General features: G+C 40.4%; 1 protein-coding gene across 1 annotated transcript in view; it reads left to right on the top strand.

Annotated features, from left to right (window-relative positions):
• The window catches only part of frmd3 (FERM domain containing 3), a 48,343-nt gene that overhangs the window by 285 nt on the left and 32,290 nt on the right, over positions 1-15,768 (top strand). The window contains exon 2 of the mRNA XM_053421465.1: positions 14,635-14,739. Within this exon, the coding sequence (XP_053277440.1) occupies positions 14,635-14,739 (105 nt within the window). The remainder of the gene's footprint in view (positions 1-14,634; positions 14,740-15,768) is intronic.

Below are 15,768 nucleotides of genomic sequence, written 5' to 3' on the forward strand. Positions count from 1 at the left end.
GCTGCTGAGATTTACGGGAGAGGTCGCATGCTTGGCTACATGCACAGCCCGTATTGTGCAGAGGAGGGGGCGGGGGGCACATGCAACTGAAACCCCTGCATCAGTGCTGAGACATGGCAAATGAAGTTGACTCAGGATGAAGTTTGAGGCGATGCAGGAGCTGCATGGGTGTGGTGGCTGATAACAGAGCTGGTGACAGGCACAGAGAGCTCCTCTGCTCGGGTTATTGATCATGTGGAGCTGTGTGTGTGTCTGAAGGGAGAGGGGATGATACGTGTTGTTTCCACCACATCATCTTCAGTCTTCTGTTTCCAGTTCCCCCGCACTGAAGCCAGTAAACCCATCCCTGTACTGTAGAACACAGCTGGTAAGTGGCTGCAGGTTAGATCGGGCTGTTCTGATAGACTCTATAAAAGCAGACGACTTGGAAACACAAAAGGTTTTACATGAAGACAAGATGCAAACTGCAAACAAACTTCAAACCCCCTTTTAGTATTAATACGCAGAATATAGAAATGATTTACCCCTTATATCAGACTATAATGTAGGAGTAAGACAAAAGTGATTATTAAGGAATTTGTCAACAACTAACTCCTGTTTGTGGCTGTAAGTGGAGGCTGGTGAATGAATAGATGATGAATGAGCATTTATAAAACAGAGTTGTAGTAAAATAAATAAAATGTCTTTGTAGTATAAATTATGTTTGTTGACAAATAGTGCTCATAAGTAAATACTTATGATGTTCTTTCATTGTCATGAAACAATTATACTTGTTGTTATAAATCCTGAATACAACGGAGGAGGACAAAAGGGTCACATGAGATTTATAATACCTTATCAATCTTTTCTTTCATTGAAAATAACTAAGTTAGCTCCAATACATTGTATTGTATTTCTTTTTATGACTCGTCATTAAAAGTTGCTTCGGACTTTTCCCGCAACTTTTCCTGCAAAATCTCAGAGTGACAACATTTGCGATTAGAGCAGCAAAATTCCCAGTGAGCAAACGAGAGTGATGATGATATTTGGAACACACATGGAAACTGGAGCAGGAGGTGGCGTACACGAAGAAGACGACGGCAAAGCTGTCGAAGTGATTCCAGAGCTTTTGGCAATAAGGACAGATGCTGAAATTCTCAAACAAGTTGCAGTTCTTCACCACGTCCTGTTACCTGCCTGCTCCACCCAGGCCCCACCCCTCTCCCGACCGGAGTGAATGTTACTGGTGTTGTGAACATGCAAACTCCTGCTTCGTTCTCCACATGTGAAAGGAAGCATCCTGAAAATATCAGGGCCCAATGTTCCGGACATTTTCCACCTCTGTTTTATAATCCAGCCCAATCTCACTGAAAGAGAAGTTGTTTTCAACCATCTCTCTGTCTTTCTCCCCCTCCCTCACCCCTTTATTTTGATGTCATTTTCTTGATTTCATTTCCCAGAACTGCAGCTCTGTGGTTGTCTGATAATTATCCAGGCAAAATTAACTGTAGACGTGAGGTGTTGGATCTTTGCTGCTGGGGTTAACTTTAGCCCCCACCCTAAAGCCTAAATCCAGCCAGACAGGTAATGAAAACGGACGTGAAACAAATCCATTTCAAAGGATTCCCGGCTTTATTGACTTATTTGAGATGTGATATTGAAACCGTTTTTGGCTGCCTCAACAAAGGAACAAAGGGAAACATGAGTTTCTTTACTTTGCACAAACAAATGAGATCCTGTGGGCCTGCAGTGTGCATCATGTCTGGCTCCTGGGCTCCTCCAGCCCGAAGGTGCAGCTGCTGCCAGAGATGTAAAAGTAAAATCCTGTAAATCTGCCAAAGACTGTTCCCATAACTCACACTCACATGTTTAATTAAGGACGGTGCATACAAATTCACTGTTCTATGCAGTATGACCTGTCATTATTTTATTCCTTTACATCTCCAGCAATGCACCAAATCCTCCAAAGCACCAGCTTGTCAACAAACCAGCGAGTTGAACACAGGTACGAAGCAGCGCTGAGTGAACCCAGCTCTGAGCCGCCTTCAAAACATGTTGTCAGCCGCCTCGGCCGTGTTGTCTGACCCTGTCACACTCGTGCATGTCGGACTAAGTGTCACGCCGATCTCCTACATGTGCCCAATCAATGATTTACCAAACAACATTAAGTGCACAGCGAGGAAAGTAAAGGGGGGAAGAGAGAGGAGGGGTGGCTAGTTTCTCTGTGTTTCAGTGCTGACCGGCGTGCTCGCCTCCCCGAGAGCACAAAAGTGTGTTCAACCCCTGTGTACACGTCCGAGGACATTTAAGTGAGACACACTATTGCAAGCTTGTGTTTATGAAGGTGTGTGGGCTTTTAGTTGTGTGACCGTGTATCTGAGTGCGATAAGGAAATGGACAGTTATATTTCTAGCTGACTGCATTTTCCAGGGGCTTTCTTTAATGGCTTTGTGTTCCGGTGCTGAGTTGCTCCCTCCTACATATTTCATGACATCCTCTGCTCCTCATGCTACACTTGTGCAGCTCGACAACACCACTCCTCCTCTCCCCACTGTACAGAGAAGTTCCACCTCTCACTTTATCGGCTCAGTTTTTCTTTCTTCAGTGTCGCTCTGTGTCTGTCTCCTGTTGTGTCTGTTCTGTGACTCTGTTCAGAATAAATAGGTCAGGATGGTGCCAAAGACTGAACGCCATCATAAACGATCATCATTCTTGACTTGCATTTGGGAGCCAAGGAGTAACAACTGAACATTTTGCTTTAAGTGGGTCTGCGAGTGCCCTTATTTCCTTTAACCTTACCCTAAGCTGTCACTTCTCGACTTTGCATAAAACATGGGTGCATTAGCCAGGTTCCTCTGGGGCACGATGTTTGGTGCCGCATGGATTATCCTGAATGAATAAAGACTTTAAAACATCTTTTAGAATCACGATAATTGTGGATATTTCCACAGCACTAAAGAAATCAATTTGATTCGAGAACTGTGAAAGGAATGATGGGAATGGTCATTCTATAATAACTCATGTTAAGGCAATTGCAAAAATAACAAGGAAAGTTGAATTGTTCTGCTCCTTTAAACAATAAGGTTGTATCTTTTCATAAGACACAATTGACTTAAGGATAATAATAGGACGTTAAGAATAACATTGAATATAAATTAAGTTGCTTTGGAGTGCAGTTCAAAACAATTCCTTTCTGGGAGTTTGTTTCATGAGAGAAAGTTTTTGTGGTCACGTTTTGACATGGTGAAAATTTGCAATCATAAAAAAAAAACTAAATTAAAACACTCCACTGCATAATGCTTAATCTATCAATTATTTTGTTTTATCCTGACATAACCGCTATCTGAAGCTGTTTCCTTCCATACAGCTCATTAATCAGTCATATGCTGACCAGAGATATCAGCTATAGAAAACAACATTATCACGCTTTTGCTCAAAAAGAATATTTACAAAACGTCTTTACTTTAAACTAACATTGCAAGAGAGATAAAAATGACTGTAAACACAGCACATCCCTTTTCCAGAATTTGCTTAATTACCCAATTTCACAGTGTTTCATGTGAATAGAGAGGAGTTGGGAGCAAGTGAGTTTGTGCGAATGTACATGTGTGTGTATGAGAGAGAGCTGGGTGTGTTTTCTCTCCAAATTAAAATGGATAATGTTGTTTTTGAGAAGATTATTTTTGGTTCTAGAAAGAGACAGGCTGCCTCAAGTAGAGTGTAATCACTTTTACGTTTAGTTCTAAGAATAATTTCACAGCAGAATATGAGACTACTGGTGTGTGCGTGTATGTGTGTGTGTGTGTGTGTGTTTGTGTTTGTAGATATGTGTGTCCAGAGCCAGGGGCTGAGTGTATCCAGTCTGCTGCTCTCATGTTCATTGGTAATGTTAAGTCAGACCTGCTGGAGGACATACGTGTCAAGATCAATACACCGTGACACCCTCTGCCTTCAGCCCCTTCCTCCCTTACTCTCCTTCTCCTTCTCCTCCCTTTCGTCCTCTTCCTCTCTCCCTCTCTCCTCTCCTCAGAGCGTTTATCGTCCCTATTCCCTGCTCTACTGCTCTTTCCTTCACCCCCACTTATTCTCTGCTAACACTTTCAGCTTCATATTTACTCCCCTGAACACCTTTTCTCACTTTCTATTTTTGAATCTTCTCATCTATATATTCTCTCTCTCTCTCTCTCTCTCTCTCTCTCTCTCTCTCTCTCTCTCTCTCTCTCTCTCTCTCTCTCTCTCTCTCCCTCTCTCTCTCTCTCTCTCATCCTCCTCCTTCTCTGTGACACATCATGTATAATTAAGGGGGATCACTTTTCTTCATGAGGCCGACATCAGTCAGCTGTCAGCGATGCGCTGCTAAATGAGTGTGTATATGTGTGTACACAGGTTTACGTGTGTGTTTGGACGGAGGGGAAGCCGTGGCTAGCTTGCATTAAAAGATATATAAGTGGCCGCTGAGCCAAAGTTCTACAATTACGGACATTAAATAACCACACATGGAAGTCCTGCTAGGCATCATAATAACTTGCAAAAACCTGAACTTTTGAAAGCTTGAAGTGAATCCTGCTGACTGCACTGTTTCTATTCTTGTGCAGGATCAATACATCACCAATACAGACTTTTTAAAGATGCATATGGATGCCGGTTGTTGTTTGTCACTGCAGCCTTTACACTCGGTCAAGGAGAGGTGTGACTGTGCAGCAGAGGTGAAGCTGCTCTTTCACTTTGTGGCTGTATTAGTTGTGTGCATGTGTGCACTGCAATTGCTTTGTGTGGTTGGCAATCTTTGTAGCAAGTTATAAATAGTATCAGTTTTCTATTCTTATGCCACTTGGTGCCTCTTTGATGATCCTCCGAAGATGACTAAAGAAATAATCCCTTTTTTGATTTTTGCTCGCAACTGTGAGACGGCCGAGGCATTGAGGTGGCAGGATAGAGAGGAGGAGGAGACGGAAACATCTGGAAGAAAAGGGTGAAGGAGGGGGAGAAAGAAAGAGAGATGGTTGATAAGATGGAATAAATGACTTGGTGGGTCGCAATGCACGAGCTGTGAGGGTGGTGGCAGCGGGGAGGGGGAGGAAGAGGAGGGTAAATGAAGCAGAGCGGCCGAGGAGAAGAAAACTCATCATGCAGATTTGAACATGAAACGTTTGAAATGAGACAAATATTTTTTTTAAAGGTGAAGACAAGGTAGAGAGAAGAGGAAAGAGCCAACCAGGTGGGAGATAAGTGTTAACAGCAGATAAGAGAGAATAAGTTGGGGAAATTCTCAGACGGATCAGAGGTCAAATGTCGGCCTGCTCGATATTCATTATCTTGCTCAAGGACACTTCGGCATCAGATTGTCCATTCAAAGGACACACTTCTCCCTCATGGCCACCAGGTTGGATGATAACTACTGCAAACACACGTCCAAGATATTTTAAAGCCCAAGTATGACAATGTTTGTTAATCTTGAGGTTACCTCTGCCAGAGAGTCGATGTTTTCAACAGCGCCTGTTTGTTATTTTTTTAGGATTACGCAAAAACTACTGAACCAATTTCCATGAAATTTTGTGGAGGGGTGGTGCACAACCCAAAAAAGTCCCAAATGAATCAGGCATGTTCAGAGGACTGCTATTTATGAATGTGTGTAGTTGGTGCAGATCCAAATAAAAATCCAGATCTTGTGTGTTTATATGTTGAGGCTTTTGGGCCTTGGCGGAGGTCAAATTTACATATGTGTGAATATGTTTGCGGTGAGCAAACGTATCTGATTTTTGAAAAACTATTGGAACCAGACATGTTTGGTGTAGTTAAAAAGCCAGTTTAATGACATCTGTGTTGATCTTCTTATATTTATTTATATATATATATGCATTTTGAAGATAGATCAAGAGAAGGGTGTAGATTAGTGATGCCATGTGAAGCTGATGTTTGTCAGAATACATCATTATGAGTCGTGCTGCATTACCACTGCTTATGGCATTATACTGTTAGTGAAATAGAGAGAAGCAAACCCATGCAGACAGAGAAACACTGATTTTGGCCAGAAACATGCAAATACACAAACAAACACAGACACACACTCGCCTCGATTCACACACACTGACTCACACATATTTTATTTTTATAACATCCTGCGCTGCACAGATAAGACAGCTGCTTTAATGCAGCCTCCACAAGCACAGACGCATAACGTCAGCATTGCAGCCGCAGCGTCATGCCACCCTCATCTCCTTTTTCTCTCCTATCATCCTGTGAGTTAGTGACCAGCTCTACACAGAGTGAGGTGGATGACGATCCACTATAATAGGAAGTGGTTCTGCTTCATATATTGATGATTTACGGCTCCACCTCTGGGCTTATTCGGCTGTGTGCCCGGCCGTGAACATGAGCTGTGCATATAGATGCATAGGAAATATTTGATAGCACGTGTGATGATTAGTGCATTGTGCGCATGTGAGCGTGTGCATGTGAGCGTGTGTAGCAGAAAAGGTGATGATACGGTAATTGACGTGTCCCCTTCCACACTGGGACAAGGTCACAGTCACAGTTATAATGTCGCTCACAGGGATTGGAGGGATTATCCACTTAATAATTCAAATGATAAGATAAGAAGTGAGTATTTATAAAACAATCAGGTAAAACACTATGTCACAGTAGACCAGTGTTTCTTAAATCCAGAATGACATGTTTGAATTTAATCCCATGTAAGCGAAAACAAGGAAAGAAGTATTTTTCACCTGTTAGCATAGCATATATTAGCTATAACTAACAGGTACAAGAACAACAAAACAGTTTGAAAATATAAAATGTATTAGTATGTTATTTGAATAAAAGTGTATTAGCTTTATAAGCATGTTAAATGCTAACATCGACATGCTAGCCTATTGACCATGACAATGCTAACGTGCTGATATTCAGCTCATCTAACATTTACCGTGTTCATCATCTTAGCTTAGCATGCTGGTATGCTAACATTTGCTTAACATGTATTTAGATATAAACCAAAGTACCGCAGACTTTAAATATTTGAGCTGGGGGCACCAGAAGTAAAGTCAGAGGAGCGTCAAAGCTACTGTTCATCCTCAGGGGAACGTGAATGCCCTTGCCCAGTTCCATGGCAAATTAAATGGCATCCATCAAATTTGAATAAAAACCAAAAATATGAACCTCATGTTGGTGCTAAAGAAGAAGACAGGAGTCCTCCAAAGTTATTAAGATGTATCCTCAGGGGAGCAGTAATGTCTAAACAGAATTTCATGGCAATCCATCCAGTAGTTGTTGAGATCTGCGTTTTTCCTTTCTAGATTTTTGAGAACAATTGAAAACACAAAGATTTTAAAATGTCTTTAAAATGTTTTCTTATTCTCTTTTTCTGGATATGGTAAACTGAGGATACAGAAAATCCTTCTATGTGCAAAGTCTCCAGGTGAAGGTCCATTATTGTTCTGGGTAAGTGGTTAAAGAGGTTGAACCTACACTCTAATGCAGCTCATGAGATCAATACTTACTAGAGCTGTGATGGGTTTCATTCTGATATATTTGACATCCTTGTTTCTTCACTGCTGAATCTTCTTCTTCATATATAATACAGAGACGGCATGGATTTAATAATCAAACATGTGCCGATAAATGGCGTGAATATGGGAGGATATTAAATAGAGGGATGGTGATGGTGGTGGTGGTGGTGAGGTCAAGCATTTCTTTAATGAAAAGTTTTCTCTCCTCGCTTGAAATTAGAAATGCTTCATAAATCAGTTCATTGACAAAATGTGCCTCTCTCGTCCAACCTTTTACCCTCTGAGAATTATTTGCATCAGTCTTTAGCTTACTTTAAAAATCTGTTTTTAACAAATTTAATCTGAGCTTTCCCTGCATTCCTTTTAAAACAACGACCCACTGGTGAGTCTGTCATTGCTGTGCAGCAAAACAGAGCTTCCAAACACACCAAATATGTCAGACTAAAGACTTTTGAATTTTTTACAAAATTAGAAATGTATTTTCTTTTCTATTTGGCAAGAACTTTCTGCCATAGAATAACTCTTGGGTATGAGTATTCATGTAAACAATATTGTCAATAAAAAGCTGGAATAAGCCAGAATATACATCTGGTTAAATCACACTAAACATAAAGCTCCTTAAGGTAAAATCCTAAATTAAAACTGGATAGAGGGTTGATATGTTTTAAGAAGAAGAATGAATTCTTACGAAAAAAGACAGAAAAGAGCTTTTTCACTTGGATCTCCTCCTCCTCTTTGATCCTATGCATTGCTTTTCCCACAGCCAGCCAATCAATGTCCAGCACATTGATTTTTCCCTCTCGCATCCTGGTCAAGCCTCTGGATCAATTTGTTTGTTGGCTCGAGGGCTCAACTTTTGGGTGGTAAACACAAACTGGCTCTAGAAATATTGGCACAGTTGATAATAGGACGACTATGTCTGCTAACACACTCTTCCTAATTGGCAAATAAATTGGCAAGTTAGTCCACAAGCATCTTAAATCTCCATTTCCCTAAAGAGCTGCAACAGTGGCGACATAGAAAAGCTGTGAATGTTGCGTTTGTCTTAACTGCCGCCTCCAGGCTTTTAAATTGGTTTGTGTGCCGGTAAAGAGCGGCTGATCATAAATCTCTTAAATCCAACTACTCTAGCCATATAATCTTTCATGGCATGGAGAAGAAAAAACACCACGCTGCTTACCTTTACCTTTAAGCCTCTTTTTAGAAACTGCTACAACTTTCACTCTACACATACACAAGTTACGTTTACTTCCTGTTACTTTTGCTGGAAGGCTAGCAGCTCATTGGTTGGAGTGTGCTGGTATTTAGCTAATTTTTTAAAAAGTATATCAATCACTGTATACAGAAATAATTAAAAGGTAAATTGAATTGCTTATAAAAAATATTAAATTTTCCTCATCTTTTACATATGTGGATATTTTTGGCCCTCCTATGACTCCATACTTCACTGTTTCCTCTCCATCCCTGCACGAACAGAATGTGCGTTGCCTTCTTCACAGGGGGATCAAAGGAATTAACACTCCTTTTCCTCTCAATGTTTCAGCCAATTACACGTGCTGTGTCATGAAATGAATCACATCAAAGTCGATAGGAGCCAGTCATAATTAAGCTGGCGTGCATATTAATTAAACAACAAACGGTGTTTAAGTGGGCCAGGGCACGCAGGGTCCTAGTGCTTGACTCATAGTGGGCGTCAAGTCATGAGACGTTAGTGATTGTGGGTCAGGAGTGAAAACAAGTCATACAAGCACAACAATGAGTATTTAGTTATCAGGTAGTTTGTGAGTTGTTGTTTTCTTAAGGACACAACTCTAAAAACTGTATTACCTTCAAGTTTCAGTGGATAAATGATTTGGCTTCTAAAACTGTAAATTCATTTCATAATCAATAATTCTAGCTGAAAATAACATAATGTATATAACGGGTCAGTAGGTAGAGAGGGTCGTCCACTGAACAGGAGGTTTGTGGTTTGATCCCTGGCACCTCCAAAGGACACCAATGTTTCCTTTGTTGAGATACTGAACCCAATATTACTTTGAATGTGTGCATGAACGGATGAATGTGAATTGTACTGTTATGCACTATGAGAGGATCAAATTGTTTTTTTGTTTTTCTGACCTTGTTTTCCCGAATTATTTAACATAATTTTTTCATTTTAAATACACAATAATGCATCTGCATTTTTTCTTGCAAAACAAGCAAGAAATATGCGATTTGCAATAGGAATTTGTGGGAGTGTGTATAGACGTTTGATAGGCAGCGGATGTGTGAAGTTACGATGAATGAAAACTCTACGGAAATAACTGATATTTTGGTGAAAAAATAAATACATTGTCAATGATCGTTTTACTGATTAAATGATCAGTACAGTTTATTCCAATGTCAACAACAATTTGCCTAATAAGTTAATTAACAATATTTAATCATTATGTCCTATTCAGCATTGTTTCCCCTCTTATGTCTTCACTGTTTCACTTTATTTGTATAAATGTACATGTGTAATTTCTAGAGGCAGAACTGGGTCATTCCATGGGCTATGCTGCTGTGCTGTGAGTTAGCTTACCGCTAATGTCTGCAGAGTTGGTTCAGTTAGTTGTTTTGGGCAGAATCAAACACAGCAGCTGTTAAATGTGGGCAAACTTTACTTGAATTCACTGAGGTTGACATTTTTCTTCGATAAATAATTAACTGTAAGTGTGTTTTTCATGCTCAGCATGGTTTTCTATTTCTTTTTTTCCTTGGTTGGTCTGCGTCAGGTCTTGGCCGGCTCTAAGGAGATTGCTTTATCGAGAATAAATGGCCAAGCATGTATAGACTTACTCTAACACACACACACACACACATATACGTCAAAGTGCACTTTGCTCCTGTTAAACTGAGTACGCTCCACACTGAGGCTCTATTTAAAGTGTGTGCATGTGTCTGTGTGTTGAAGCGGAGCAGAGAGGAGAGCACTTTGCCGTCATTAGGTGAGATCATGTAGTGACAGGATCACAGGGTTAATTTTTAATGCTTAGCCTTTGGATATATGAAATATGTATTCAGCCCTTGTTGGACATGACATAGACTCTTTACATCTCTCTTCTTCACTCAATCTGTCTCTTCCTCTCCTCCTCACTGGTCTCAGTCTATCATTCAATCTCTCTCTTTTTTTAGATAAGTCTCTGCCGACTCTCCCTCTCTCAGCCACTCGGCATGTTTGGCTCTTGATCACTCTCTGTCTGGTCTGTTCTCTCTTCGCTCTTGGCATCAGCTCATCTCTCTCCTCCCGGCGAGCGTCTGCCCTGAGAACCAGACAGAGGAAAGGTTTTGTTTGATGATCCGGCCAGAAAACCACTCGCAGCGCGACTGTCTTCATTCTGTGCTCTTCTACTTTTCTCCTCCCTCTGTACATGTTTGGGTTTGTTTACTCCTCAGATCCATCAGTTTTTCAACACTGTAGTCATGGATCAGCGGAAAATCCTAAAGACATGTAGACAAACACACACAAATGCTGATGGAGATGTGCAGCTTCCACAGACAGAGACAGATTTTTACAACCATCTCTTGAACACACACACACACACACACACACAAGAGCCATATGCTCACAGTTGAAGTCCAACACAGCCACGTATGTCACCTACAGACTTTCAGTGTTCTCTCTGCCCAACATGAGAACATCTTTGTCCCAGCACCAACATTGATATCCAGCACTGGAATATAAGCTGCCCCCAGTCTCCACTTCAGTCACTATTTTAAAAGTGTCTCCACTTCCTCCCAATATTCAGAAATTAAGCAAAAATATGACAGATACAAATGATGCCATCTTTTGCATTTGGAGCCAGAGTCTGCGCAGTAGCGAGGTCTGATACACACGGATGAACAGGTCTTCATGGTGTTTTACCCCATTTTTATAGAATTAATTAACCAATCAAAACCAATAGGAAAAAAAGAAAACCTGGAAAATCATCAGTGTGTTAAGAACAACTTAAAATGAAGAAAAAAACTAAAATGTATTTGGTCACGTCCCACCCACTAACATGGAGTAGGTTGGATTTATTACCCACATTTGGTGCAGGCTTTACCAGGTGGTGATCAACTTGCTTTGGCTTCACTTTCGGGGGCGTCGTCTTGTCGTCCATGTTTACAGGCTATCGTCTAGTCCGGTTGAATTGTGTTGAGTTTATTTGTGGTGAACTTCCATTTAGCGTTACACGGACAGCTAGCATGGCACGTTTATGGGTTGTTGTCGTGCTGACAATCATGGCAGCATCACCATTTCAAATTGTAATACATTACCAAAAGTAATCGCATTATTTTACACCCAAATGCTGAAAACATTATGGTTATAGCTTGCCGTAACAGTGGTGTCCTTTTTGTGTCTGACAGGCAAAGAGGAAGAACAACCAGGATTGTTTAAATATTCATATGATAATGTGGGCAGTGTAGTGTGTGATCAGCCTGTGAACCCCTGTGTATTGTGTACATGGCCCATGTTTTATTTTTAATTCTTCTTGCATTGACCTGAATTTACTTTACAATAGTCTGTCGGTTTTGAAAGTATGTTACTGTGTCCCCTCTGCTTTGGTTGGTGGTTCACATAAAGCAGCTGCTACGTTCAGCACTGTTTCTCCTCACTGTGCTGTTTTTGAAACGTGGCTGTGACATTTACAGAAAATAGCTTGGCTTTTGTTTGGCTCCTCTATCGACACCTAAGGTTTACAGCAATTTCTGCATATGACAGATTGTTTACCGAGAAACGCGGTGCGTGACTCACCGAGACATTTATTTTAAAAGGTTGCCTGGATGAGAGATTGCAGCGTTTGCTAAATGGGTTTGCACAAGAATTCAAGTTTGTGTAAGATAAGATAAGACGACTGGACATGAGATGTGATGTGAGATTTGATCAGCTAAACAGGGTCATTTAACGATGCTGATGTCAGAATCTACATCGAACTGCAGTCACTACGGACTTTTTAATGAGCCCTAAAATAAAGGGGTTGTGTGACTCATACTTCAGGGTACATACTATAATTATTGCAGGATTTCTCTGCCTCAAAGCAACACATTTTTGTTAAATTTCATTTTCTGTTCTATTCAACATAAACTGATTAGCTTTAAGAGTTGCAGGAGATCAGAAATATAGAACATTTATCGAGAGTGGTATCAGTTGCATCTTCATTAAACCTGAGCTCATGAAGACAGAGGACAGGAAGTCCAGATTGTTGGTGGTGTCTACAGCAGGTGATAGATGGAAAGTCTCAGTTGAATCCCCCGAAACATCCTGAAGATGGTGAAAGTGTGAGCTGCACAATGGCAGCTTTGAAAGGCGTGTGTGGTGTTTATCAAGTCTCAGAATTTGCAAGCGCAAAACCGTATACTTGTAAAGGAGCACTTGTACTGTGCCAGGCCACAGAACAGTATCCACAGACGCAGAAATGCTTGCTCATGAAAATGTCTTTCAAACCTGCAGCTACCGTTCTGTGTGATTTAGCAAATTCTCTTTTGCGTGTTTGGTTTTGAATTCAAGCAAGCATGTTTTTTTTTGACAAAATAAATGCCATATGGGACGCGAAGGAATGATTGAATGAGCAGCATCCAGGGACGAATTGTTTCAAGGAATATCTGGCAGAGATATGACTGGCCAGATGTGATGAATTTGTGAATGAACGGAGCAGTGAAAGTGTGTGAAAGGCAGTGGAATGAAAAGACGTGGTGGGAAATCAATGTGATGCGACAGAATGTGAGGGAAAAAAAGGTGTTCCTCCTCTTTCTCCAGAGCTCTGTTTCACTTGAGATGATAATTTCCCCTCTTTTGGTGTAAATACTAAACCTTCATGAAGATCAATAAAGAAATGAACATTGTGTCCAACTGAGATTCTCTTAGTTGAGCAAGCTGCTTATCCAGGCAGGAGTGCTCACTCACTGGTGCACACCCGCTGCTAATGTCTGCACACACAATTAGCGGACACAGCTAATGTTTGGCAGAAGAGAAGACAACGGAGATGCTGGGAGTGTCTCCACCTCGTTCTCTGTCCATTTTCAACTCTATAGGGGAGAGTGAGGTGTTAGAGGAAAAAAGCAACTGTGTGTAAAATGCTTCACATTCAATAGAAATATCAGTATAGGTGTCTAGTGTAGTTTTTGTGTGTATGTGTGTGTGTGTGTGTGTATATGCATGTTTGAGATGACATTTATTTATGTCCCCTATGGGGAGTAAATCAAAACAAGGGCAAACGGACGATTTCCTATTGAATCAATCAGTCCTGCTCAACTGAGCCCAGAATCCACCTCAATCTGCAGGTTATAGAGCCCCCCCCATCCAAACCCACACCCACACACACAAACTAATTTATTGGTTAGCCAATAATGAGCCTTTCACAGATATATCGGTATAGGTGTTTATGTTTATAATTGCAAAATACGCAATTAAAAATACGTTTTTTTTTCAGAACAAACCATTCAGAATACTTCTCCATTTTTGTTTATTTTCCTCTTAAAGTCTGCTGTGCTAGTTTTTGTTTTATTTTGCTTAAATGTATTAATTATTAATTTAGTGATTGAGATTCAGTTACATTTCTTTGTCATAACGGTTTGATAATAACATCTTAGGAATCATTGCAATTTATTTTTTCTCTTATACCGGTGGCTCCCAAATCCATATAGACCGGTCCCTAACAAAATGAAAATCTGATGAATACTGACAAGTTGTATTCATCAGTGTATGTATTCAGGTGTTTGTTTCATTAAAATTAAGTGCGCATCTTAATCATGGCCTGCAGACATGCTAACGTGTTATTTTGTGCGAAGTGAACGAGGATCTTTGTGTGAATCTGGAGGTGATGAGTGGATATTGACTGCGGAACAGGCAATAAAGGCAAAGTGATTATTGATCTCTCAGAGTCTGCACTGGCTTCACGAACTGCACACACACTGTATTTGCTGGCACGAGGAGGCTGAGTCTAGGAATATGACCAGCGCTGATGTATATCATTACATAAAGACCTAAAAGTTGCTGTTGTACTATATTTCTTACCATTCTAAGAACTATAACCCAAGAGGGACTTGTTCTCTATGATGCTGATGGTATGAGACGCAAGTACCTGACTGAAAGGACCTGAAATAACTTCCTGTATTGATGTACTCCATGTTTTTGATTTCTTTCCAGAGAGACACCAAAGGCCAGTTCCTGTTGGACCATGTATGTAACCATTACAACCTGCTCGAGAAAGACTACTTTGGAATTCGATATGTGGACCCCGAGAGACAGAGGGTAACTATCACACACAGGCAACACACAAAGGTAGTGAAGCTCTATTATCATCACGATTGATCTGTCACTTATGGCTATTTTTATGTATTGATGTGTCATCTGAAGAATACAATATTAGGCAGAAAGTGAAGGAAGATCTCACACACTCCATATAGCTTGTTTTTTCAGTCCAGTCCAACATAGAAAGTTAAAATTATTCAAAACAGAGACAAATTTGTTTATTTTAGAGACTGGAATCGGCAATTGCTTTGTTAATTAAAGAGTAAATGTAACACTTAACCAAATTGCTGACAGATGACTTCTTTTATTTTATTTCATTTATCAAACAATTGAAATACAACAGCACTCAGTAACACTCAGCACCATATCCACCAGGGCCAATTGTCCTTTTAAATTCAGTTACATTTTTGTCTAATCTTGTTCACAAACACACAAACCAGCACATAATCTCCCTGGTGGAGGTGATAACTATTTCAACCCTGGATCTGGATGACTCCAATCCTATTTTATCTTCAAGGATATTTTAATATATTTTTCAAACGTTGTTTGAACTTTGGGTTTATTAAATATTTCAGTCAAAGGAAATATGAAATTAAGCAGAAGCGTTTCCATCTTCCAGACCAGCGAGAGCAGCTTTCCCCTCAGCTCTGTGTGTTTTCTAACATTCCTCCAGGCTGTTGCACCTCTGCAAAAGCATTTCGGTAATGTTGGATATTAGTCAGGAGGCTGTGAGTATATTTTCTTACGAGTTCAAGTGACAAATAACAACAAGATGGGTCTTCATATTTCAATCATCCCACACGCAGGAGGGACCAGATGCTCTGTCTCAAACTGGCCTCGGCTGTCGCTGTGTTTAAAGAGCAAAATGAGAACAAACTGAGCAAATATCAGTTTAAATGTGTCATTAAATTATTTATCAGAAACACAGAGATTTCTGATCAGGGAAATGCACGAGTTCATCGGAACTCATTGAAATTGTCACATATCTGTTCTAGCTGATCTCCTCTTAGGTCTAAATCTCTCTCTCTC

This window comes from Pleuronectes platessa, chromosome 4 (genome assembly GCF_947347685.1).
Source record: "Pleuronectes platessa chromosome 4, fPlePla1.1, whole genome shotgun sequence".
Taxonomy (NCBI): Eukaryota; Metazoa; Chordata; class Actinopteri; order Pleuronectiformes; family Pleuronectidae; genus Pleuronectes; species Pleuronectes platessa.